General features: G+C 53.3%; 8 protein-coding genes across 8 annotated transcripts in view; 4 read left to right on the forward strand and 4 right to left on the reverse strand.

The window, feature by feature from the left end:
* The window catches only part of PpBr36_04387 (uncharacterized protein), a gene marked incomplete at both ends in the record, with an annotated part of 1,043 nt that extends 598 nt beyond the window's left edge, over window positions 1-445 (forward strand). The window contains one exon of the mRNA XM_029891547.1: window positions 161-445. Within this exon, the coding sequence (XP_029749968.1) occupies window positions 161-445 (285 nt within the window). The remainder of the gene's footprint in view (window positions 1-160) is intronic.
* PpBr36_04388 (uncharacterized protein) lies at window positions 142-1,861 on the reverse strand (the record flags this gene model as incomplete). The annotated part of the gene is made up of 3 exons (XM_029891548.1): window positions 142-426; window positions 528-832; window positions 961-1,861. The coding sequence occupies 3 exons, from the start codon at window positions 1,859-1,861 to the stop codon at window positions 142-144; spliced, it is 1,491 nt and encodes a 496-aa protein (XP_029749971.1).
* A 2,237-nt stretch (window positions 1,862-4,098) lies between these two features.
* Window positions 4,099-6,192, forward strand: PpBr36_04389 (uncharacterized protein; the record flags this gene model as incomplete). Its single annotated transcript, XM_029891549.1, has 1 exon — window positions 4,099-6,192. The coding sequence occupies one exon, from the start codon at window positions 4,099-4,101 to the stop codon at window positions 6,190-6,192; it is 2,094 nt and encodes a 697-aa protein (XP_029749970.1).
* PpBr36_04390 (uncharacterized protein) lies at window positions 5,404-9,446 on the reverse strand (the record flags this gene model as incomplete). Its single annotated transcript, XM_029891550.1, has 8 exons — window positions 5,404-6,250; window positions 6,623-7,441; window positions 7,529-7,605; window positions 7,689-8,271; window positions 8,368-8,407; window positions 8,470-8,599; window positions 8,680-9,221; window positions 9,302-9,446. The coding sequence occupies 8 exons, from the start codon at window positions 9,444-9,446 to the stop codon at window positions 5,404-5,406; spliced, it is 3,183 nt and encodes a 1,060-aa protein (XP_029749144.1).
* A 1,262-nt stretch (window positions 9,447-10,708) lies between these two features.
* Window positions 10,709-11,940, forward strand: PpBr36_04391 (uncharacterized protein; the record flags this gene model as incomplete). Its single annotated transcript, XM_029891551.1, has 2 exons — window positions 10,709-11,472; window positions 11,550-11,940. The coding sequence occupies 2 exons, from the start codon at window positions 10,709-10,711 to the stop codon at window positions 11,938-11,940; spliced, it is 1,155 nt and encodes a 384-aa protein (XP_029749145.1).
* Window positions 11,941-12,783: 843 nt separating this feature from the next.
* Window positions 12,784-14,766, forward strand: PpBr36_04392 (uncharacterized protein; the record flags this gene model as incomplete). The annotated part of the gene is made up of 4 exons (XM_029891552.1): window positions 12,784-13,433; window positions 13,518-13,823; window positions 13,915-14,394; window positions 14,508-14,766. The coding sequence occupies 4 exons, from the start codon at window positions 12,784-12,786 to the stop codon at window positions 14,764-14,766; spliced, it is 1,695 nt and encodes a 564-aa protein (XP_029749142.1).
* Window positions 14,767-16,015: 1,249 nt separating this feature from the next.
* Window positions 16,016-17,467, reverse strand: PpBr36_04393 (uncharacterized protein; the record flags this gene model as incomplete). The annotated part of the gene is made up of 1 exon (XM_029891553.1): window positions 16,016-17,467. The coding sequence occupies one exon, from the start codon at window positions 17,465-17,467 to the stop codon at window positions 16,016-16,018; it is 1,452 nt and encodes a 483-aa protein (XP_029749143.1).
* Window positions 17,468-17,824: 357 nt separating this feature from the next.
* Window positions 17,825-18,874, reverse strand: PpBr36_04394 (uncharacterized protein; the record flags this gene model as incomplete). Its single annotated transcript, XM_029891554.1, has 2 exons — window positions 17,825-18,618; window positions 18,706-18,874. 2 exons carry the CDS (start codon window positions 18,872-18,874, stop codon window positions 17,825-17,827), a joined length of 963 nt encoding a protein of 320 aa, XP_029749140.1.
* Between the last annotated feature and the right edge of the window lie 186 nt (window positions 18,875-19,060).

Here is a 19,060-nt window from a genome sequence, read left to right on the forward strand (position 1 = left end):
AAAAAAAAAAAAAAAAAAAAAAAAAGAGGAAGGAAAATAGAGAAGAAAAAAAAGAAAAAACTTGTTTGTTTTGTCTTTGTCACTAACTTAGATTGGGCAAGTAGAGGGGAGGGGGGAAGTAAGTAGGGCTAAAGATCTTCTTCAACCCTCCGGAGTCCAGTCCCAGCTTTTCGCCGTAAAGAGCTCTCTCGCCATCCGATCACTGGCCATGGCGCCCTCGAAACGTAAACGCTGGTCACCAGCCACAGACCTGGTGTACCGAAACACTTTGTCCTCGTCTTTGGTCTCTGCATCCTCAGCAGAACACATCCAGGAGGTTGCGGCCCGGTTCTTTTTCCATGCACTCCTGGGTATCGATATGACATTTGAAGACAGCATTGACTTTATGTATTCCACAATGGGAAGTATCTTGATCCGCAGGCCGCACTATGCAACTATGATGTGAGCCTCCTCTTCCCGAGTCAAGACCACCGACACCAATACCTGATTTGAGTGAGGGTTAATGGGATGTGGGGGACCAGACTTACGTTTGTATGATTCCGATCGATTTGATAGCTCGTAACCTGTGAGAGTAGCGATATTATGTGTCCTATGTCGGTGGTTGCAAAATCTTCAATCGTGCTCAAGGAGGCAGAAGAGAAGTCGACAAAGAAGAGCAGTTTCTTGTGCGCCAGGAATTTCACCATCTGTCCAAGCTGAAACGAGTCGCATGCCGGACTGGAGTCATATCCGAGTCTGCAAACCTGCGTGCGAGACGAGTAGAGTGAGAGAAAATGCCTTTGGACCGAGGCCAGAGCATCAAGGATGCATTCTCTGCGCAGTTGGAGTTCATCTTGGATAAGAAAAGTAATTTTTTTTGTCAGCCTGGTGACCAGAATAGCCTCATGTAGTTGTTAGATGTTGAGCTTTTTTTTTCTTTTTCTTTTTTCTTGTTTTTTTTGCTCAACCGGCCGGCCTTACGTTCAAGATCATCTGGTAAATCCCACCAAGAAGGCAGGCTCTCTCCGTAGCCTTTGTCATCTTGGTCCTCACCGGCCTGTACCCAGCGCTTTGAACCATACATAATCAACTCGCGCGTGGCAGCATGCAGCTTTAGAGGCTGATCCAACAGCCAAGCGGCGAGGATGCGCTGCCGGAGAACCTCCTCATTCTCGAGCCGTGGACCTCCGATTCCGTTCTCGTCGTCGCGGCCTCCGGCTTTTATCTTTGAGGCTGGCCACTTGAACTTGAGATCAGAGGACAGATAGCGCGACACCGGGGCGACGCAATCGAAGCGGTCGGCCAGGACGGCCAACGTGACGACGTACAGCATGGTGGGCGGCTTGGTCATCGCCTGCACCCCGTGTAGGATACGCAACAGATCTGCAAACACGCTGTGGCGGTGGGCGGACCGGGTGGCGTCATCGTCGTCAGTTATGTCGACGGTCGGCAGCTTCCCTGCGTCGTCCACGTCCGCCGGCTTGACCCCCCGCAGAGTCAAGGCCTCCAGGGCATCGGCGACCTGCCGTGCCTCGGTGAACGGGCCAGCCTCATCCAAGAGGGCGCGGAAGTACTCGGAGTGTTTTTTGAGCACGCCCAAGTCTGCTCGATAAGAGTATGTGACCTTGGGACTTTGAAGCGGCGCAGGTTGCTGCTGCTGCGCGGCCGAGGCTGGCGGTCGCTGGCCGGGCCTGGGTTGAAGAGATCTTTTGGCTGCTCTGATTGCCTCCTTCGACGTTAGGAAAGTAACCCGTAAGATTATGTCTCCCTTGGGAGCGATTTTGATGATGCCGTCGTCAGGGGGTGACTCAGGGCCATTTTTGTGGTCTGCGTTTTCTGTGTTTGTTGGCTTGGACGACGGACGGGCACCTGCTGGCGCCATCGGGACTCAATTGGATGACGATACTATAGGACTAATGAACGCAAAATACTGCTCTAACCACTCTGAAATCGCTCGGTTTTTGAATGGTTTGTGTAAATTGGCTATACATTTGGCTCATTGTGGAAATGTTGTTGAGTAGCGTGTCATAAAGCGAACCTGGAATTTGTCTCTGACGTAAAATGCCCCCGCCAAAAAGGGCGAATCATCAAAATCCATCATCAGTGGCTCGCAGATTGTTGGGTTGAAGCAGACACAGCAACAGCAACAAGAATAACAACTCGTCTCCATAACATATACATGTAGTTACTGAGTAGTATTTGATGGCACAAGAAACATTTGTAAAAAAAAAAAAAAAAAAAAAAAAAAAACAAGATCGACAAATAATCAGGCGAGCTATTATACTAGAATCATTAAATATTTTAGAGAGAACCCAAGCACAATGCTGGACAACAGTGGCAGCAAATACAGCTTGTAAACCCGAACCTGCTTTGCGTCATTGCTGAACACAGACATTTTAGTACAGTACTCACGAAGCCCTTTATGATCATGTTAATTCCGCGGCCCATATGAGCATCACGGTGTGAAGCAAATTTTAGTAAGGCCAAACCATGACAAGGTTCCATTTATGTATATTCTTGTCTGGTATAGCGCTTGTGTCCAAATATATCCCATAGTCAACACATCCTCCCTGCTTGAGCAACAAAGATACACTCAGCCAGTTCCGAAAGCTCCAAGCTGCTAAATTACTCCAATAGCTGGGCCAGAGAGTATCGAATTGTATACGGAGAGAACCGAAAAAAAAAAAAAACAAGATGACGCAGCTACCTTTTTAACAAGGTTCCTTGTTGAAACTTCGTGGCAGAAGACAGTAGATTGCATAACCACGAAGATGCGCGAAGGTTTTCTTCTTCTTCTATAGGTATATCAGGCAAGACCTCCCTGGAGTCTTGCACATTTTCGGTCTTCACGCTCCCGGAGCATTCCCAATGCGTCACAAACACTATGGCTTCGATCCGGAAAAGGGTACCCTTGCAATATTCACCAGCCCGTCAAAGCTCTACAATGCTATAATTATTCTTCATTCAACCTGTAACAGTTCAGTTCTCTCTCCCAGGCGTTAGTTTGTCAATGTATGTTCTATTGGAGGAAGGCTGCACGGCAAGGTTCGTCGGGAGCAACGTAGTTAAACAGATGCTCCGTTCCATTGATTATCAGGCATCGATAAGAGATCCAAAATATTCCCATATAAACAGTCTGATAGAATAATAACAGCACATGATAATAGGGGGATTCGCCAAATACACAAAAGCAGCAGGCCGAGGATTTTACCCGGACTTCGCCTGGACCGAGTTTCCCCACATATAGACCAGGTCTGGAGAAATGCACCGATTACTCCATTAAATAGCTTCTATCAAAATCATCTCACATCGTCCAACCTGCTGACTGCAAGTTCTCAAAAGCCACAAGGCCAAACGAGTCGGGTGGGTTTCGCGCAAATCAGTGCCTGTCGTGCTGCTCGTCGCCAATTGGAAATCTGGCTTCAGACTCCGGCCGGCGCTGGGATTGTGGGCTTCGCGGGCAGCCGAGACTGAATAGTTTTTTGACAAAGAGCACTGTGCTCACCATGTTTGGGTCGACACCAGATACTACTTACTCATGGGGTAAACCGAGAAGATGCGCCCGAGTTGAACGGCTAATTTATGCCAATGATCCTCACGGGGTCGCAGTTGTCGTCAGCGTTAACAATTTCTTACCTGGAAGCCAAGCCCGCTCAGAAACGAGATCCGGGTTGTCAATGTAGCCTAAAGCAATCCAGTTTCTTATTAGGCAGCATAGAGAACAAGAAGTTGATAATTGTGGTGCTATTTGGGTGAGTTTTTCGTAGTGCTCAATTTCGGTTTAAGGTTCCATTGAGTCAGTGGAGGCGCCATGCACTTTCTCAGCATACGTCAGCGGGCGGCTCCACCTATTGTTTGTTACTGCATAGTACAGGGCACCGTACCGTTGTCAGTTTCCCTTGGGTGAGGTCAAACCATATCTCACCAAAGGCAACCAACCCAACCCCATCCATCCCAACCGACCGACCCGATCACGATCCGAATAAGCAAAAATCACATCGGAAGATCCAGGCACGCCCTAATCACAATCAACAAAAGCTCAAACAAAATCCCATTCACAGGTCGGATTCACACACACTTCATGCCACGCAACAAACACGCAATTACAACTGCAACCCAATGGCTCATCCATTACGCCCCTCGGCTATTGCGAGAGCAAGAGCCGGAGTGCCGCAGCAATGGACATCCAAGTCGAGGCAAGCAATGCCGATGAGGAATGCCACAACACCCAACGATCCAAACACCGACACGCTCACCGCCATGATGAGCTTCATCTCCAAGTTCGTCTACGCTTCGTCACATAGCTGCCGTCGTTGTCACCCTCAGTCGCACTTCCACCTCCACAACAAAAGACATCGGGTATCAGTAGCTCAACGGCCAGATAAGAACACCAACGTCGTCAGTTATATCAGCAACGGCAACAGCTCTTTGAGCTCCTCCTATCAACAACAACGCCATTTCCACAACTACTTCGTCACCCATCTCCCCTCATCCTCCCTCCACCCGGATCCTCGTATGCGCTCCGGCCCACACCATAAGCTCCCGCGCAGTGCCTCAACGCCGCACACTCCAGGCCCGGACGAGGCCAGCCCAGCCGCCGCACCGGAGCTTATCAGGTCGCCGGCCGCTCGCGAGCTGACTGTCGTACGCATCCCGCTGCGCAGTGCCAAGCACCACTTTGGCGCCCACAACTCGCGTGGCCAGCGCAAGTACAACGAAGACACCAACCAGGCCGGCACCATCGACCTGCCGGCCTTTGCAAAGCGTGTTCCCGTCAGCTTGTCGCGCTCATCTGCCAGGAATACAGGTGAGGGGAGCGTTGCGGATAGCAAGAGCAGCGGAGATCCGCAGATATTCTATTTTGGCGTCTTCGACGGTCACGGTGGCACCGAATGTTCCGAGTTTCTGAGGGATGAGCTGCATTGCTATATCGAGGACGCTGCCGTGCAGTTTGGGCTGGGGAGCAGTCTTCGCAAGGATTCCCATATTGGCAGCGCCAACAGCAGCGGTAGCGCTGGTGGGGGTTCTGGAGACGAAGGGGCCGAAGCAAGGCAGCGCGACGATAGGAGGCGAAGGGTGGATATGAAAGGGCCAGAAGATGTCAAGTCGCGTATGAACATCCCCGAACCTACCCAAGAGGGTCGTATTATTGGCCAAAAGCCTCCGACGGCAGAGCCGATTGAGAGTACCGATCCTCAGCCGGTAACTGCAGACATTCCGGCAGCGCTACGGCTCGAACGGGAACTACTCAGCGAATACAAGGACACGGTCGGGGGCTACTTCCGACGCTTCAAACCTGCACACTTCAGCATCACCAAGAGCTCACTAGACTCGACCTCAGACCCATCAACCGACGCGGGCGAAACGCCAGGCACGGACGTCACCATCGAGTCGGTGCTGACCTATGCCTTCCTCCGGGCCGATCTAGACTTCATCACAGCCCAAGCCCGCAAGCCGGATGCGGATGATCCCAAGCTCGCCGAGTCGCCCGTGAACAACGATGAGGTCCTCGGCGCGCCTCACCATGTGGCGCCCAGCTCGGGACGCCGACACCGCATCGGCGGTCCCACGCGCTTCAAGGGCGGCTCGACGGCCTCGGTCGCCCTCATCTCGACCCCTACGCCGGCCCCCTTCTGGCAGCCTTCGGCCAGCAGCACCCTCTTGGTGGCCCACGTCGGCGACACGCGCGCACTGCTCTGCGAGACGGCCACGGGCCTCGCCCGCGCCTTGACCTCGGACCACCACCCGTCGTCGCCCGCCGAGGCCCGGCGCCTGAGCCGCTTCCTCGGCTCCAGCGTCGCTACCGACTCGTTCGGCGAGGAGCGCTTCAGCGGCCTCGCCAACTCGCGCGCCTTTGGCGACCTGCAGAGCAAGCGCGTCGGCGTCTCGGCCGAGCCCGAGCTGTGCCGCACAGAGATGGGCCCCGCCGAGTACAGCTTTCTCGTCCTGGTCAGCGACGGCGTCTCGGGCTCGCTGTCGGACCAGGAGATTGTCGACGTCGTCAAGGAGGCCAAGACGCCTGAGCAGGGTGGCCGCGACGTCGTAGACTACGCCACCGAGGTTTCGGCCGACGGCGACAATGCCACCTGCCTCGTCGTGCGTCTCGGCGGCTGGGAGCGCCGGAGCGAGGGTGGGCTCGGCAGTCTCGGCACCAAGGAGATACGCGACATCCGCAGGACCGAGGCGCAGAATCCCAGAGGCAGGAGAAGATGATAGCCCCGGCTGTAACAACACTTCGAGCTCCTTGCTAAAGGGGACATTTTCGCCAGACCTATCGGCTGGTGTTTACCAAGTGGATCTTATTTTCTTTTACATAGATAGACCGTTAGACCTTACTCTCTGATATTGAGCAATGTGACATATAGAAAGAGCGTTATGTGGTTATTTGCTTGTTTTTTTTTTTTTTTTTCTCTTTTTTTTTTCTTTACTTTTGGTTTTCATCTGGGTTAAGAGCCGGATCAGGTTGAATTCATACCTAATCTAGAAACGAATAAAAGAACTGACCAAACCCGCCCGTTCTTGGTCCACCCAACGTACCCTAGTATCCCCAGCCCCCATCAATGATGTCGTAAGAAAAGTCCGCCATAGATTAGCAAAGTACCCGTTTTTCGACAAACCCAATCAATATCTCTGTCCTGGGTACTGCCCCCAACCGCCCTGGTGTCCATGAGGGGGCTGCTGTTGGTACGGCGGTTGCTGGCCGTATGGAGGCTGCTGAGGATATGGCGACTGCTGCGGGTATGGTTGCTGTGGTGGGTATGGTGACGACTGACCGTAGGGTGCCGGCGCTTGTTGGTATGGAGGTTGCTGCTGATAAGGAGGCTGCTGCCCGTAGGGAGGTTGCTGTGGGTACGGCGGTTGCCCTCCGTATGGAGCGCTTCCATATGTAGGCTGGGGAGGGTGTTGCAGGTGCTGCGGGTGCTGGGGCTGGTATCCCTGGGGTTGTCCATATGATTGCGGCTGGCTGGGCTGACCGTAGCCATACGTCGCAGGAGGTGCCGGCTGGTTATATGAAGGCTGAGTATCTGCCGGCGGCCGGGTCGAGTAGTCGGGCTCCGGGGGCGCTGCCGCTCCTGAAGGCCCGCTGCTCATGGCACCCATATCGCGGGTCTTGACCTGGGACCAGAGAGAGCCTGAGACTTTGCCATGTCCTCCCAGCTCACGCATCGCGGCTGCGGGGAATCCCGTAGGACCATGAGCGTGCCCGTCGTGGCCACCGAGGGACTTGTTCGCTGTTTGGCCATTGGCGAGTACGTGGTTCTTGCCCGCTTTGACACTCTCCGATGACAGGAGGCGGATGACATGGTGAGACTCATTGGACCAGTTCCTTACGGTGTCGAACATCTGTTTTTGAATATCGATCTGTTCGTTGCGAGCTGCGGGATGGTGAAAGGCTCGGATGACATCGTTGACCAACTCATCCACAGGCACCCCCGGGTTCTCCCATGCGAAAAGGACACGTCTATGCAAACAAGCAGAACATGTTAGCGGTAGTTTCAGAGTATAGCTCATATATCGGGACTAATACAGGCCAGAGCAATGCACTTACGGGACAACGTATTGAAGCACCGTCGACGCAACGCGACCAGCACATGAGTTCAGCACGTTTGTGAAGTGGTCTTTGCTCTGGATGATTCGTGCGAGGTTAGCAACTCGGCTATGTATATGCTGCACAGCAGTGGCTCATCATTCATAGTGAGACTGCTTACCAGCATGGAATGCGTCGGGTTAGAGCATAATGGATCCTTCCATGGCTCAAGCTGGGAGTTTGAAGAGCTGGCGATCACACCAGACGAACCGTCTTTCAAAACCTTGGACACTCCATTGATGATAGGGCGCACAAACGGCGCCAGAAGACCAAGAACGAACGCAGTGAGAGTTTCACCGATACGTTCGAGGAGCTTCTCCATGCCGGGAATCTTGGAGATAGTGTCGCTGATGGCCCTAACTATCTTGTCCCGGAAAGCAAGGATAGGATAAATCTTCTTCGCTGTTGCGACAGCATCGAAATCAGGACTCATTCCAGGGACTTGGTTGGCCCGGCTGAGTGTTTGGTTCTGCTGATCCTGAGCTGCCGACTCAGCTTGAAGAGCTCTGGCTTCGCTAGCAAATCCGTTGCCAACTCCGGGAAGTTTGTCAATAAGTGATATGAAACCATTGGCACTGTCTCCAGAGGACCCGAACAGCGACCGGCTCCCATCACCTGCGCCAGGCTTTGTTATGTTTTGTGCCGAAATCAGAGCTTCGTTCATCTCGTCAACTTCAGACTGGGTCAAATTGTCCGTGGCCTCGCTTTAGAGAGAAATATGTCAGCTCTCAATATTTAACCAAGTCATCGATACCTACACGACCACCAGTTACCCTTGGGCAGTAAGGAGTAATACTCACCCAATCACCGAATGCAAAAAGTCGACAGCTCCAAATGTGCCTGTTTTGCGGTTAGACAGGGTAAACACAACCGATAAGACACCGGGATGTGGTTCTACGAACCAGTGACGAGAGGATAAACCCGACGGCCATTCAAGTTGATTTCAGTCGAAGTACCGCAGTGAGGGTATACATCGTGGTGACCAAGCTCTCGTAAAGCCAGCTCACAATAGTTGGAGTGTGCCGAGAAGTCCTGCAATTAAAAATAGAAAGAAGGGTCAGACCTTGGGGGCTGAGAAGAAAGACTGTGTCCCTCAAAACCAGATCACATACCTCCATGCAGTGCAACGCCTGTCCTAGACACCTCAAAGCCTCGCAGAGATCCTCTTCCTTGCCTGGCCGGCTGCCGCTCGTGTAAAGACGACCAAAGTGAATGCAACGAGCAAAGCTGAACCTGAGATAGCCCACACTGGTAGCCCAGCCGCCGCTCTCGTTGGCGATGTAGTTCTTCATGCCGGTTCGGGGATCCACTTCAACCTCGCGAGGATCAACGGGGCCGCGAAGGCGAGGGTCAAACTCGCGCGCGTCTTTGCCGTCGCCATAGCCGAGGGGATTATCAATATGTTCCTCAGGTCGGTACACTCCGAGACGATCGGCAGTCACTTCAAACTCTGCCGTGGCATAACCAAACGAGAGGAACGACAGGACCCAGACCAAGATTCTCACAGTTTCCGCGTTGACTCCTTTCAGACTTCCTACATCGACAGCTTGGGAGTAGTCACGGAGCCAGTTCCCGAAGTAGACTCGTGAAATGTTCTTAGATGACCATTTCTTTCCTTTCAAAAACACGAGAGTCTGAAGCATATCCTCAATATCTGTCATGATGAAGGTGAATGTCAGTCGCAAAGCACTATTTCCTTAGTCTTGGCGTTTTGATCGCGCAGGAAATACCAACCTCCATGTCGCCAGTTGTGGCCCTCAACCTGGGAGATGGATGGGATGTTGCCGGCCCCAAATGCCGCCGCCTTTCCCGGCATCATGACAAGCACGATGCCCAAGACGAGCAGCACGGCGCCCCATCGCACCTGGGATACAGCCATGGTAGGCGAGGTTTGTCGCTCAATAATAAACGCCTCGTAGGTTAGACAAAGATACGCTGGGCAGTGTGAACGCAGTCGGGATTTTTGAATAGGGAAGGTTCTTTCACCCTCAAGCAATGGCAAAGCCCCAAGTTGTGAAATGCTACCTTTTACAAGGACAAGGCTGTTGAGGAGCGAGTGTTGGTGAGTTCAATGTGGGGACGTCAAGACTACAACTACCCCAGGTGCGTAATGGATTAATTAATACATCTATCTGTCTAGGCAAGCTTGCGACGAGATGACGGTGAATGCTTTCAGCTTTAAGCTCGACTTCAAGCAATCATTCACTTGATTGGCTGCCTAAGGCCTACATACACCACAGAGTTCCAATGTTCAAGCAATCACCATTGTCGCCACCAATAGCTGCACAGAGTTGGAGTTGTCTTGCCTCACTAAACAAACAAGTTGCCCCGCCATTTAGCGTTAGTCGCAGTGGAGGGGCTTTGTATATAGTGGTGAAGCTGACAGGGAGGGAGCACTACAGTGGAGTCCAGCCCGATTACCAGCTTGGCGGCCCGATCGGTGGCCGTGGCATTGCTTAATTACAATCATATGTAGAAAAACGGCGCGTTGGGCAACAGTCACAAACTTTCCCGTTCCATGTTACTTTGAATAATTGATTAATTAATAGCCACCTGCCAATCGAGCCTTGTCAGCTGTCTACCATGTCACTCAAGTAGCTAAATATTCCTTCTTGGTTGCCGACTCTCCCAAGCTTTTTTTATTAAGTGGCCAGGTCAATTGACCAGTCGTCTGATGTTTCCATAGCCGTTGGGCGGATGCGATTTACCACAAGCTTTGATGGGCAAATTGAATGCCCAAGAAATGAAAAGTGGTACCACTTGACGGATCCTCAAGGTTCCCTTTATTGGTCAGATCACGCCACCCTCGCCCGATCTTTTGCGCTAAGTCTCATTTCGCGCCCCATCGCGACGGGAATTTTTGAACCCCTATTGTCAGTCGCAGGTAGAAACCATCGCCGCTTCTTTCCTACAACCATATTTAGAACATTCACTGCCTGCTGTTTGTTGCATTTTCTCTTCTTCACTGCATCCGGTGCTTTTTTTCCTCTCCTCATAGCTCCAGCGCTGCCCTAGAGACTGATTTTCGGCTGCACGGAATTCGGGAACACCTAGGTTGCATTCTACTCTTCTTGAAGCCCGATCGAGCCGCTATTGGCGAGACCATTGCACAAAATTCGCCCGCATACAACACAGCCCAAGATGCCGTCGCTCACGCTCCCAACATTCACTCAGGCTGAGGTTGAGGCGCACAATACCAGCCAGTCTTGCTATGTCACAGTCGGCGAGAACGTTTATGATGTGACAGACTTCCTCGATGCCCATCCCGGCGGAGCCGACCTCGTCCTCGACTATGCTGGAAAGGACATCGGTGCCATTCTGAAGGACGAGGACTCCCACACCCACACCGAAGCCGCATATGAGATCCTTGAGGAGTCTTTGGTAGGCTTCCTCAATTCTGACAAGGGCGCTTCCAACGGAAAGGCGAATGGCAACGGTGCAGCCAAAGGCTCATCCAGCGGTGTCGACACCCCGGAGCTTGTGGATGCCCAAGGACGCCCAGTACATCCCCGAACCGGAATGTCCTGCGAGGAGGACCTGAACAAGGAGACGGACTACACGGGAGACTACAAGAAGCACAAGTTCCTCGACCTGAACAGGCCGTTGCTGATGCAAGTATGGTATGGAGGTTTTAGCAAGGAGTTTTACTTGGAGCAGGTCCACAGGCCCAGGCATTACAAGGGTGGCGAATCTGCACCTCTTTTTGGAAACTTCCTCGAGCCGCTGAGCAAGACGGCTTGGTGGGTGATCCCCATTGTGTGGCTGCCTCCAGTTGCATACGGAACATATCTCGCCAGTCAGGGCATTGAGAGCAAGCTCAACCTTGCAGCGCTCTGGTGCACTGGCATCGGTGTTTGGACGATCATTGAGTACATCTTGCACCGCTTTCTGTTCCACCTTGACGAGTACGTATTCCCTGGAACTGGATCTCGCACGACTGTATCAAGATAGCCACTAACAGTATTTCTTGCTTTGCTTGTAGATATCTTCCAGACAACCGTGTGGCAATTACCATGCACTTCCTTCTTCATGGCGTCCACCACTACCTCCCTATGGACAAGCTTCGTCTTGTGATGCCTCCCACGCTGTTCTTCGTTCTGGCGTTTCCATTCTGGAAGCTTGCACACATTCTCTTCTGGTACAACTGGCACGTCGGCACCGCCATATTCTGTGGCGGTATCTTTGGCTATATCTGCTACGACCTCACCCACTACTTCTTGCACCACAAGAACCTGCCTCTGTGGTACAAGGACTTGAAGAAATATCACCTTGAGCATCACTTCCTCGACTACGAGAACGGCTTTGGCGTAACCAGCCGCTTCTGGGACAGGGTATTTGGGACCGAGATCGTGCCTCTTGTCAAGACCAAGTGAAGCGGAATAGGATATATTCATCGCCTCTTGTTGGTGGTTGACTGTTTGGTTACTTTTTGTTTTCTTTTCTCTCTTTTTTGCACCTGTATAAAACAGTGGCGGAGGCGTTTTCTTTTCAGACTATAGATTTTTTTCAACTGTTATGGCACTTTAATGAGATACTGGGAACACACTAATAATAACGAAAGAACATTGGAAGCACTTCGTCAGTTAAACCGTTACTGGTCTTGACATGAGATGATGAATGAACCTCGAACCGGTTCCGGCGCTTGGCTTTGTGGCACTCGATATTAGACTAAAGTAGATATAATGTCTATCATAATTACGCCATTCAGACATAAAGCTGAAGAATGGATAACTGAAACCACATCTAGAACCAAAACAGCCTAGATCAGCCAACCAGCTTCTTCCACCTTTGTCAAATCGGGTCTTGAAGCGATTGACTGATGAGGGACAATCACCAGCCACCTTCAAAGCCATTGATTGACACTGCCAACAAACAAGAGCAAACCCTGTCTGATTGCCAAGCAAAGCACGTGATCCGGCCCAGCAAAATGGTAAATTACAGTCTTAGCTAGCCTGATTTCCGCGGTCACGCCGCGACGCTGACGGAACAGCGGTAATATTTTATTTTATCAGCAACCAGGGGTTGAATCGCCGATTTTCTCCCGTCCATCCCCCACTCGCTCCCTCTCCATTCCCTAACACGACGACCGCATCCCATCTTGAAACCCAAAATCGAGAAGCCACTCCTAGTGCACCTTGTTTCGATTTCCAACTTGTGTTTTTTGTTAATTTGCTACTCTCTGCTTGGAAGTTTGTCCTCAGCGGCCTGAAAACAAAATGTCACATTTGGACGTAGAAGCGTTGTTGGACGCCGCAGCTAACGGCGCGGACAGTAGCAAGGACAAAAAGGCAACCTCAAACGGCGACAGCCACACGAATGGCGACCGTAGCGAACGCGGCGATCGGAGCTCCCGCCACGACCGAGACAGGTCTCCGCGCGACTCCTCGCGCGACCGTCGACGTCGCGGTAGCCGCACGCCCAAGAGCGAGGCTGACAGGACCCCCCGAAGCGACGCAGGCAGCAGCACTCACAAAAGCAGGCGCCGCAGCCGTAGCCGCGACAGAGATTCTTGCCGCTCACGCCGTCACAGGGGAGGAGAGGGCGACTACTACCGCGGCGGCCGCTCCCGCTCCCGCTCGCCGAACCGCTACTACAGACCTAGGGATAATCGCCGCGACCGCGACGACGACAGGCGCGGCTCGCACCGCGGCCGAGACGACGACCGTCGACGTGCCCGTAGGGGTAGCAGGTCTAGGGACCCCAGCCCCCCTGCGCTGACTGAGGATGAGCGTGATCGCCGTACCGTGTTTGTTCAACAGCTTGCAGCTCGTCTCCGTACCCGAGAGCTCAAGGAGTTCTTTGAGAAAGCTGGTCCAGTTGCTGAGGCTCAGATTGTCAAGGACCGCGTCAGTAACAGGTCCAAGGGGTAAGTCGTTATCTGGCTGTCACGTTTCCTCGGTTTTCTGCCCTGTGTCTGTGTGAGAAACTTTGACTGACAACCTGATGACAGAGTCGGCTACGTTGAATTCAAGACCGAGGAATCCGTTGCTGCTGCGCTTCAGCTCACTGGTCAAAAACTCCTAGGTATCCCCGTCATAGTACAGCCGACCGAAGCCGAGAAGAATCGTGCCGTCAAGACGGAATCCACCGGAACCCAGCAGACCTCGGTCCCATTCCATCGCTTGTACGTTGGCAACATACACTTCAGCATCACTGAGCAAGATCTCCAGAACGTTTTTGAGCCTTTTGGTGAGCTCGAGTTTGTCCAACTTCAAAAGGACGACAGCGGCCGTAGCAGAGGCTACGGGTTTGTGCAGTAAGTGATTTATTTGCCCTCTAATTTTTCCCTCTTGCCACCCGTCTCATCGTCTAGCTCTATGTTCTTTGCCGAGCTGACCACTTTATAGATTCCGTGACGCTACTCAAGCTCGTGAGGCTTTAGAGAAAATGAACGGGTTTGATCTAGCAGGTCGTCCCATCCGCGTTGGCCTTGGCAACGATAAGTTCACCCCCGAATCTACGGCCAATCTGCTGCGAGGATTCCAGGGTCCCAATGGTCAGCAGCAGTATCAAGGTTCCGCCTTTTCAGGATCCGGCGGCAGAGGCGCTGCCGGCCAGCCTTCCAATTTTGATCGCGCCGGCGGGCGAGACAACGACAAGGGTAGCGGCGCCAGTGCTCTGGATGACACTGACGTCGCTGGTGTCAACTTCAACAATTTTAGCCGAGATGCTCTCATGAGGAAACTTGCAAGAACTGACGAACCCTCCACCGCGCAACCTGAGAGACAGATTCTCAAACCCAGGACTGAGGTCAAGCCCCTGCCTATCAACAATGTTAACCAGGCCAGCCGCTGTGTGGTACTGCACAATATGTTTGATCCTGCCGAGTAAGTCTTTTTTTTTCTATTTTTCGTTTCACTGATATTCAACCCTAGTTCATGCAGACATCTGCCAAGGTGACATTTATGATTCAAGTACTGACTAGAGTTTGCACTCACAGAGAAGAAGGCGACGACTGGGTCAAGGAGCTTGAAGAAGATGTTCGGCAAGAGGCCGAGGAGAAGTATGGGCATGTTGTGCACATTTCTCTGGACCCCAACTCGAAAGGCGATATCTACCTAAAATTCGACAGAGTTCAGGGAGGCGAGAACGCCATCAAGGGTCTCAATGGCCGTTACTTTGGCGGTCGTATGATTACTGCTGCGCCTGTCGTAGACGCATTTTATAGCAGTTTGTTCTCGCGCACAAAAGCTATCTAAAACACTAATTACGGCCATGAGACCAGAGCAGAGCACGATCCCAGCCGACTAGGTATGTTTGACGACCCCTTGGTCCATGTTTGGATGTCGCCATGCTTACTCTTTACGGATAATGCAGGACATCAAATTACCCCTCCTGTTCCCAAATAAATATTTGGTTGAGCTTTCCGACAAGGTTTATTCCACAGTACAGTACTACACAAAGATGACGGAGAAATCTCTCATCCTCACTACAAAAGAAAACACTAGGCTATATCACGAACATCATACAAACGCAGACATCCATACCGGCCCCGATCACGATCTCGCAAGGTCCAGCCACCCTGACACATACGACGGCAATATTAGGCACGGCTCGGTACACGGTTTTTGTGCTTCTCCCGAGAAGATTTCGAATGGCTTTCGCATCCCTTGATGATGCTGATCCATGCTGATGACTGGCAAATAGGCACCTATCTCTCAGTTTAGGAGGGAAAATGTTTTTACTACCTCCAAATCGTTTGTGAGGTTCCGCACAGGCGTTGAGGTTCATTTTATTTATTATTTTAGGCTCGAATAGGAATAAAAAAAAAAAAAAAATACTAGCAAATACCGGCAGCAGGTGTAAGCAGAAGTACTGGCACCACACCATTTCCTTGGTGAGCTTGCGCCTTGTCCCCTACCCACGCCTCTTCGCTGGAATTGGCTGGCATGCTCTGACTTGAGGATGGCAAGGGATTTGACCGTCCTGGAAAGGTAAGCTTAGGCTTGGCATATTGCCTCTGACGCCTGTCATGTTAACTCAGACTTAACTTTTCGCGAGTACATGCGTGATTGGTCCATGATGTCGCCTCTTTTTAATTCTGGTTCTTTTGCTTGAAAGACCCACCTCAGCTTCGCATTCTAGCCTTTGAAGTATCTGTGTTTGTAGGGCATGAAGTCGATCGCACAGTCGTACAGCAATATGGAGGTACTTTCTTAGCCTAGGTTTGTTGGAGGAAGGGGGATTGCCAGCCCTAAATCTACCCAGCTCAGATGACCCGTTGTGTTCTGGATGGTGTCGTGCAAATCCCAAGTAGCAGCACCAGAGTGGTAGGATGGAGAGTCACGGCACCCAACTACAAGTTGATACGTAGCCAGAAATCCCAGTCAAGTGGTGGTCGAGTTTCTCTCGGGTCGGTGATAAATGTTCCGTCTGCCGCATAATGTAATTAACGGCGGTTGGCTATTGGACCAGTGACGTGCATGTTCTCCAGGCTCAGAATTTACATCAGATGCCAACATAGACGTCAAATACACAATGCCACACCCCAGGGGCGAATGTTTTGACCAGCTCGGTATGCTGCAGAGCTACTCGCCGGGGCGGGTCGTCGTCACCCGAGGCTTTAGCATGATCAACGTGGCTTCCAATCACCGTCTCGATCTCCTTGCCACGCTCTAAAATGTCGTCATCGGCCACGTTCTCGTGCAAATGAAGCCAGCTCCCCTTTGTGCCGCGGACGATATCCACCGCCAGGCCCCAGCTCGGCTGGCTCGTTGGCAGGAAGCCGCAGTTGACGTGGACCACGTTCAAGAAGCCGGCTGCGTCCGGGGAAGCAGCAGAGCGCAGCTCCCGCAACCTCCTCGAGGCCTCGACGTTGCTCTCGAGGAACACGACGATGTGGTCGTCGTCGTCTATCAAGTCGGGGGTCGGCCTGCCCAGATCCCGGCTGCCCCTGACCACCTTGGCCTTCCACCCGTTGCGGCGGGCGCCCCTCCTCAGCCCTTCGACGCTCCACGGGTTCACCTCCCAGCACAAGACGCGCATGCCAAGCTTGGCGTACGAGAAGACAAAGTACCCGATCCCCGCGTACAGATCTACGGCCCAAGGCGGTGAGGCCGCCGTAGATGCTTGGGGTGGGACGGGATGGGGTGTGTTGGTTGTGGTGGTGGTGCCTGGGACCGACGAAGAGCCTCGATCCTCGTGGAATGCCAGCAGCCGGGCCTTCTCCTTGACGTTGCCGCGGCTGAACATTGTCCATCGCGGCGCCCACGTCTGGTAGATGCCGTTTTGCTTGGTCGAGACCCAGAGGGCGAGGTCAAAGTCCTGATCCGCAACTGGCTCCTCGGCCGCGTCGCCGTCGTCGCCACCTTTTGTTGCCTCCCCCGGGCCGAAATCCCCATACAGCATCCGCAGGCCGCTGGGGCTGCGCAGGATGTTCTCCCGCGGCGACAGGTCCGAGCCCGCTGCAGACACCTGTCCCCTCGGCGCGGGTGCGTCATCGGCGGCGCCCCCGGGGAGGTTTAGCGGGATGCCGTCGTTGACGGCCAGGTGCGTCAGGGGCTGGGGGGACTTTGCCGAGAGGCCGTCGAGGATGCCGCGCCACAAGGCCGACAGCAACCAACCACCGTCGCTGCTGGTGTCGGCGCCTTCGTCATCATCTCCATCACCAGGCGGGGGACCATCCAAGACCTTCCGCCAGTCTTCCGACGCAAAGCTCCCACTGGGCAGCAGGGCCATGGGCTCGTAGATGACCCAGCGCTTCGGCGCCGCGTCGACCAGAGCCGTCGACGAGACGGCGACGGCCTGCAGCCTCTGCGCGACCCTGGGCAAGGTCGTCCATTTCTGCACCGCGACTGAAATTGGGTTGCCGGCCTTTGGCTTTTTGGGCCTGGGAGGGCGCGGTGAGCGGGGGTCTGATGGCGTGGGGGACGCTGATACTTGGCCAGGAGTGTTGTTCATGGTGGATGGGACGCACGCTTTTGAAGGGTGGTTATGTTTGTTATGTCCCGTGTGTCTGCGGGTTGGTGGGTCGAAAATTTACTCTGACAAACTGAAATGAATTTTTGTAATTGGCAGCGACTCTGTTCTTGCCCATCTCTCTCATCATTACAAGTTTCTCTGCATATGCCTAACGAAACAGTAAAGTTTCCGTATTTAAATTCGTATCGAATTATCTTTTGTGATAAAAAAAAAAAAAAAAAAAAAAAAAAACTCATTGGCTAGAAAATGCACGACGACGCAAAAATGGTGACAGATGAATTCTTTCAACTATAGCCAGACTGGAAGGGCTCATCCCCTCCCTCCACCTCTCATCATCTAGCTCATCTTGCCCGGGACGTACGGGTGCCCTGCACTCAAACCCCCGTCCACCGCCCAGGCCTGGCCGTTGACATATGAGCTCTCGTCGCTGCCCAGGAAGAGGGCGACACGGGCGACCTCGTCGGCGTGCGCAGCCCTCCTGAGCGGGTTGAGCTGGCCGACCTTCTTCTCGGTGCCCTTGGCCCTCGCCATCTCGAACAGAGGCGCCGTCATGCCCGTCTCGATCAGGCCCGGACAGATGGCGTTGACGCGAACGCCGGTGCCCGTCAGCTGATACGACAGGGTCTGTGCCATGGACACAACGGCGGCCTTGGAGGCCGAGTAAGGGGTGGGGCCGGCGTTGGAGCGCAGGCCGGCCACCGACGCCGTCATGATGATGCTCCCGCCCGAGGCCGACTTCCCGCCACCGCCTACCTTGGTCATGGCCGCGGCGCCGTGCTTGGCCGCCAGGAAGGGACCCAGGGTGTTGACGGCCATGCAGCGCATGAATTCCTCGGCGTCGACGTCCTGGAACATGGTCGCGGGGCCGACGATGCCCGCGTTGGCGAAGAAGACGTCGAGCCGCCCGTAGCGGACCACGGCATCATCGACGACGGCCTTGACGGCCGCCTCGTCCGAGGCGTCGAACTGGCGGATGTGGACGTCGACCGAGTGGCCGTACAGAGAGCTGATCTCGCTCTTGTGGGCCTCGAGGTACGAGTCGTCAAAGTCGCACAGGTAGACGGCCCGGGCACCGTTCTGGGCGAACTGGTGGGCCGTGGCGCGGCCGATGCCCATGGGGGAGTTGGCGCCTGATGTTTGTTTGTTGGGAGTGTGAACGTTATTATCCCGGGAGATAGATACATGCCCCAATTTGGAATGTTATGCTGCACACCCACCTGTGATTATGACAACCTTTCCCAAAGCCCTAGGTGCCGTCGACTCTCCTGCTATCTTGATGAGCTTTGGTAGACTTGTTGACGACGACGGCGATGCATCAGCCGAGCCACTTGCCGACACTTGCCGGCTGATGGCCTCTAGCCTCCGGTTTGCTGTGCCGTCGGTCATTTTCTCCTCTTGAAGGACAATCAAATTAAATATTAAATAAAACAGTGGTTCTGCCTTTCTTATTTGTTGCTTGAAGAAACTTTCTCGTCTCCAATGCTGCAGCAGATCATGTTGCTGCACAAGCTTACCCTCAGTACTCCATGTCTTTGTATGGTTTGTACTTAGTGAGTGGGGTCGGCAGCTTGG

Source organism: Pyricularia pennisetigena, chromosome 6 (assembly GCF_004337985.1).
Source record: "Pyricularia pennisetigena strain Br36 chromosome 6, whole genome shotgun sequence".
NCBI lineage: Eukaryota > Fungi > Ascomycota > Sordariomycetes > Magnaporthales > Pyriculariaceae > Pyricularia > Pyricularia pennisetigena.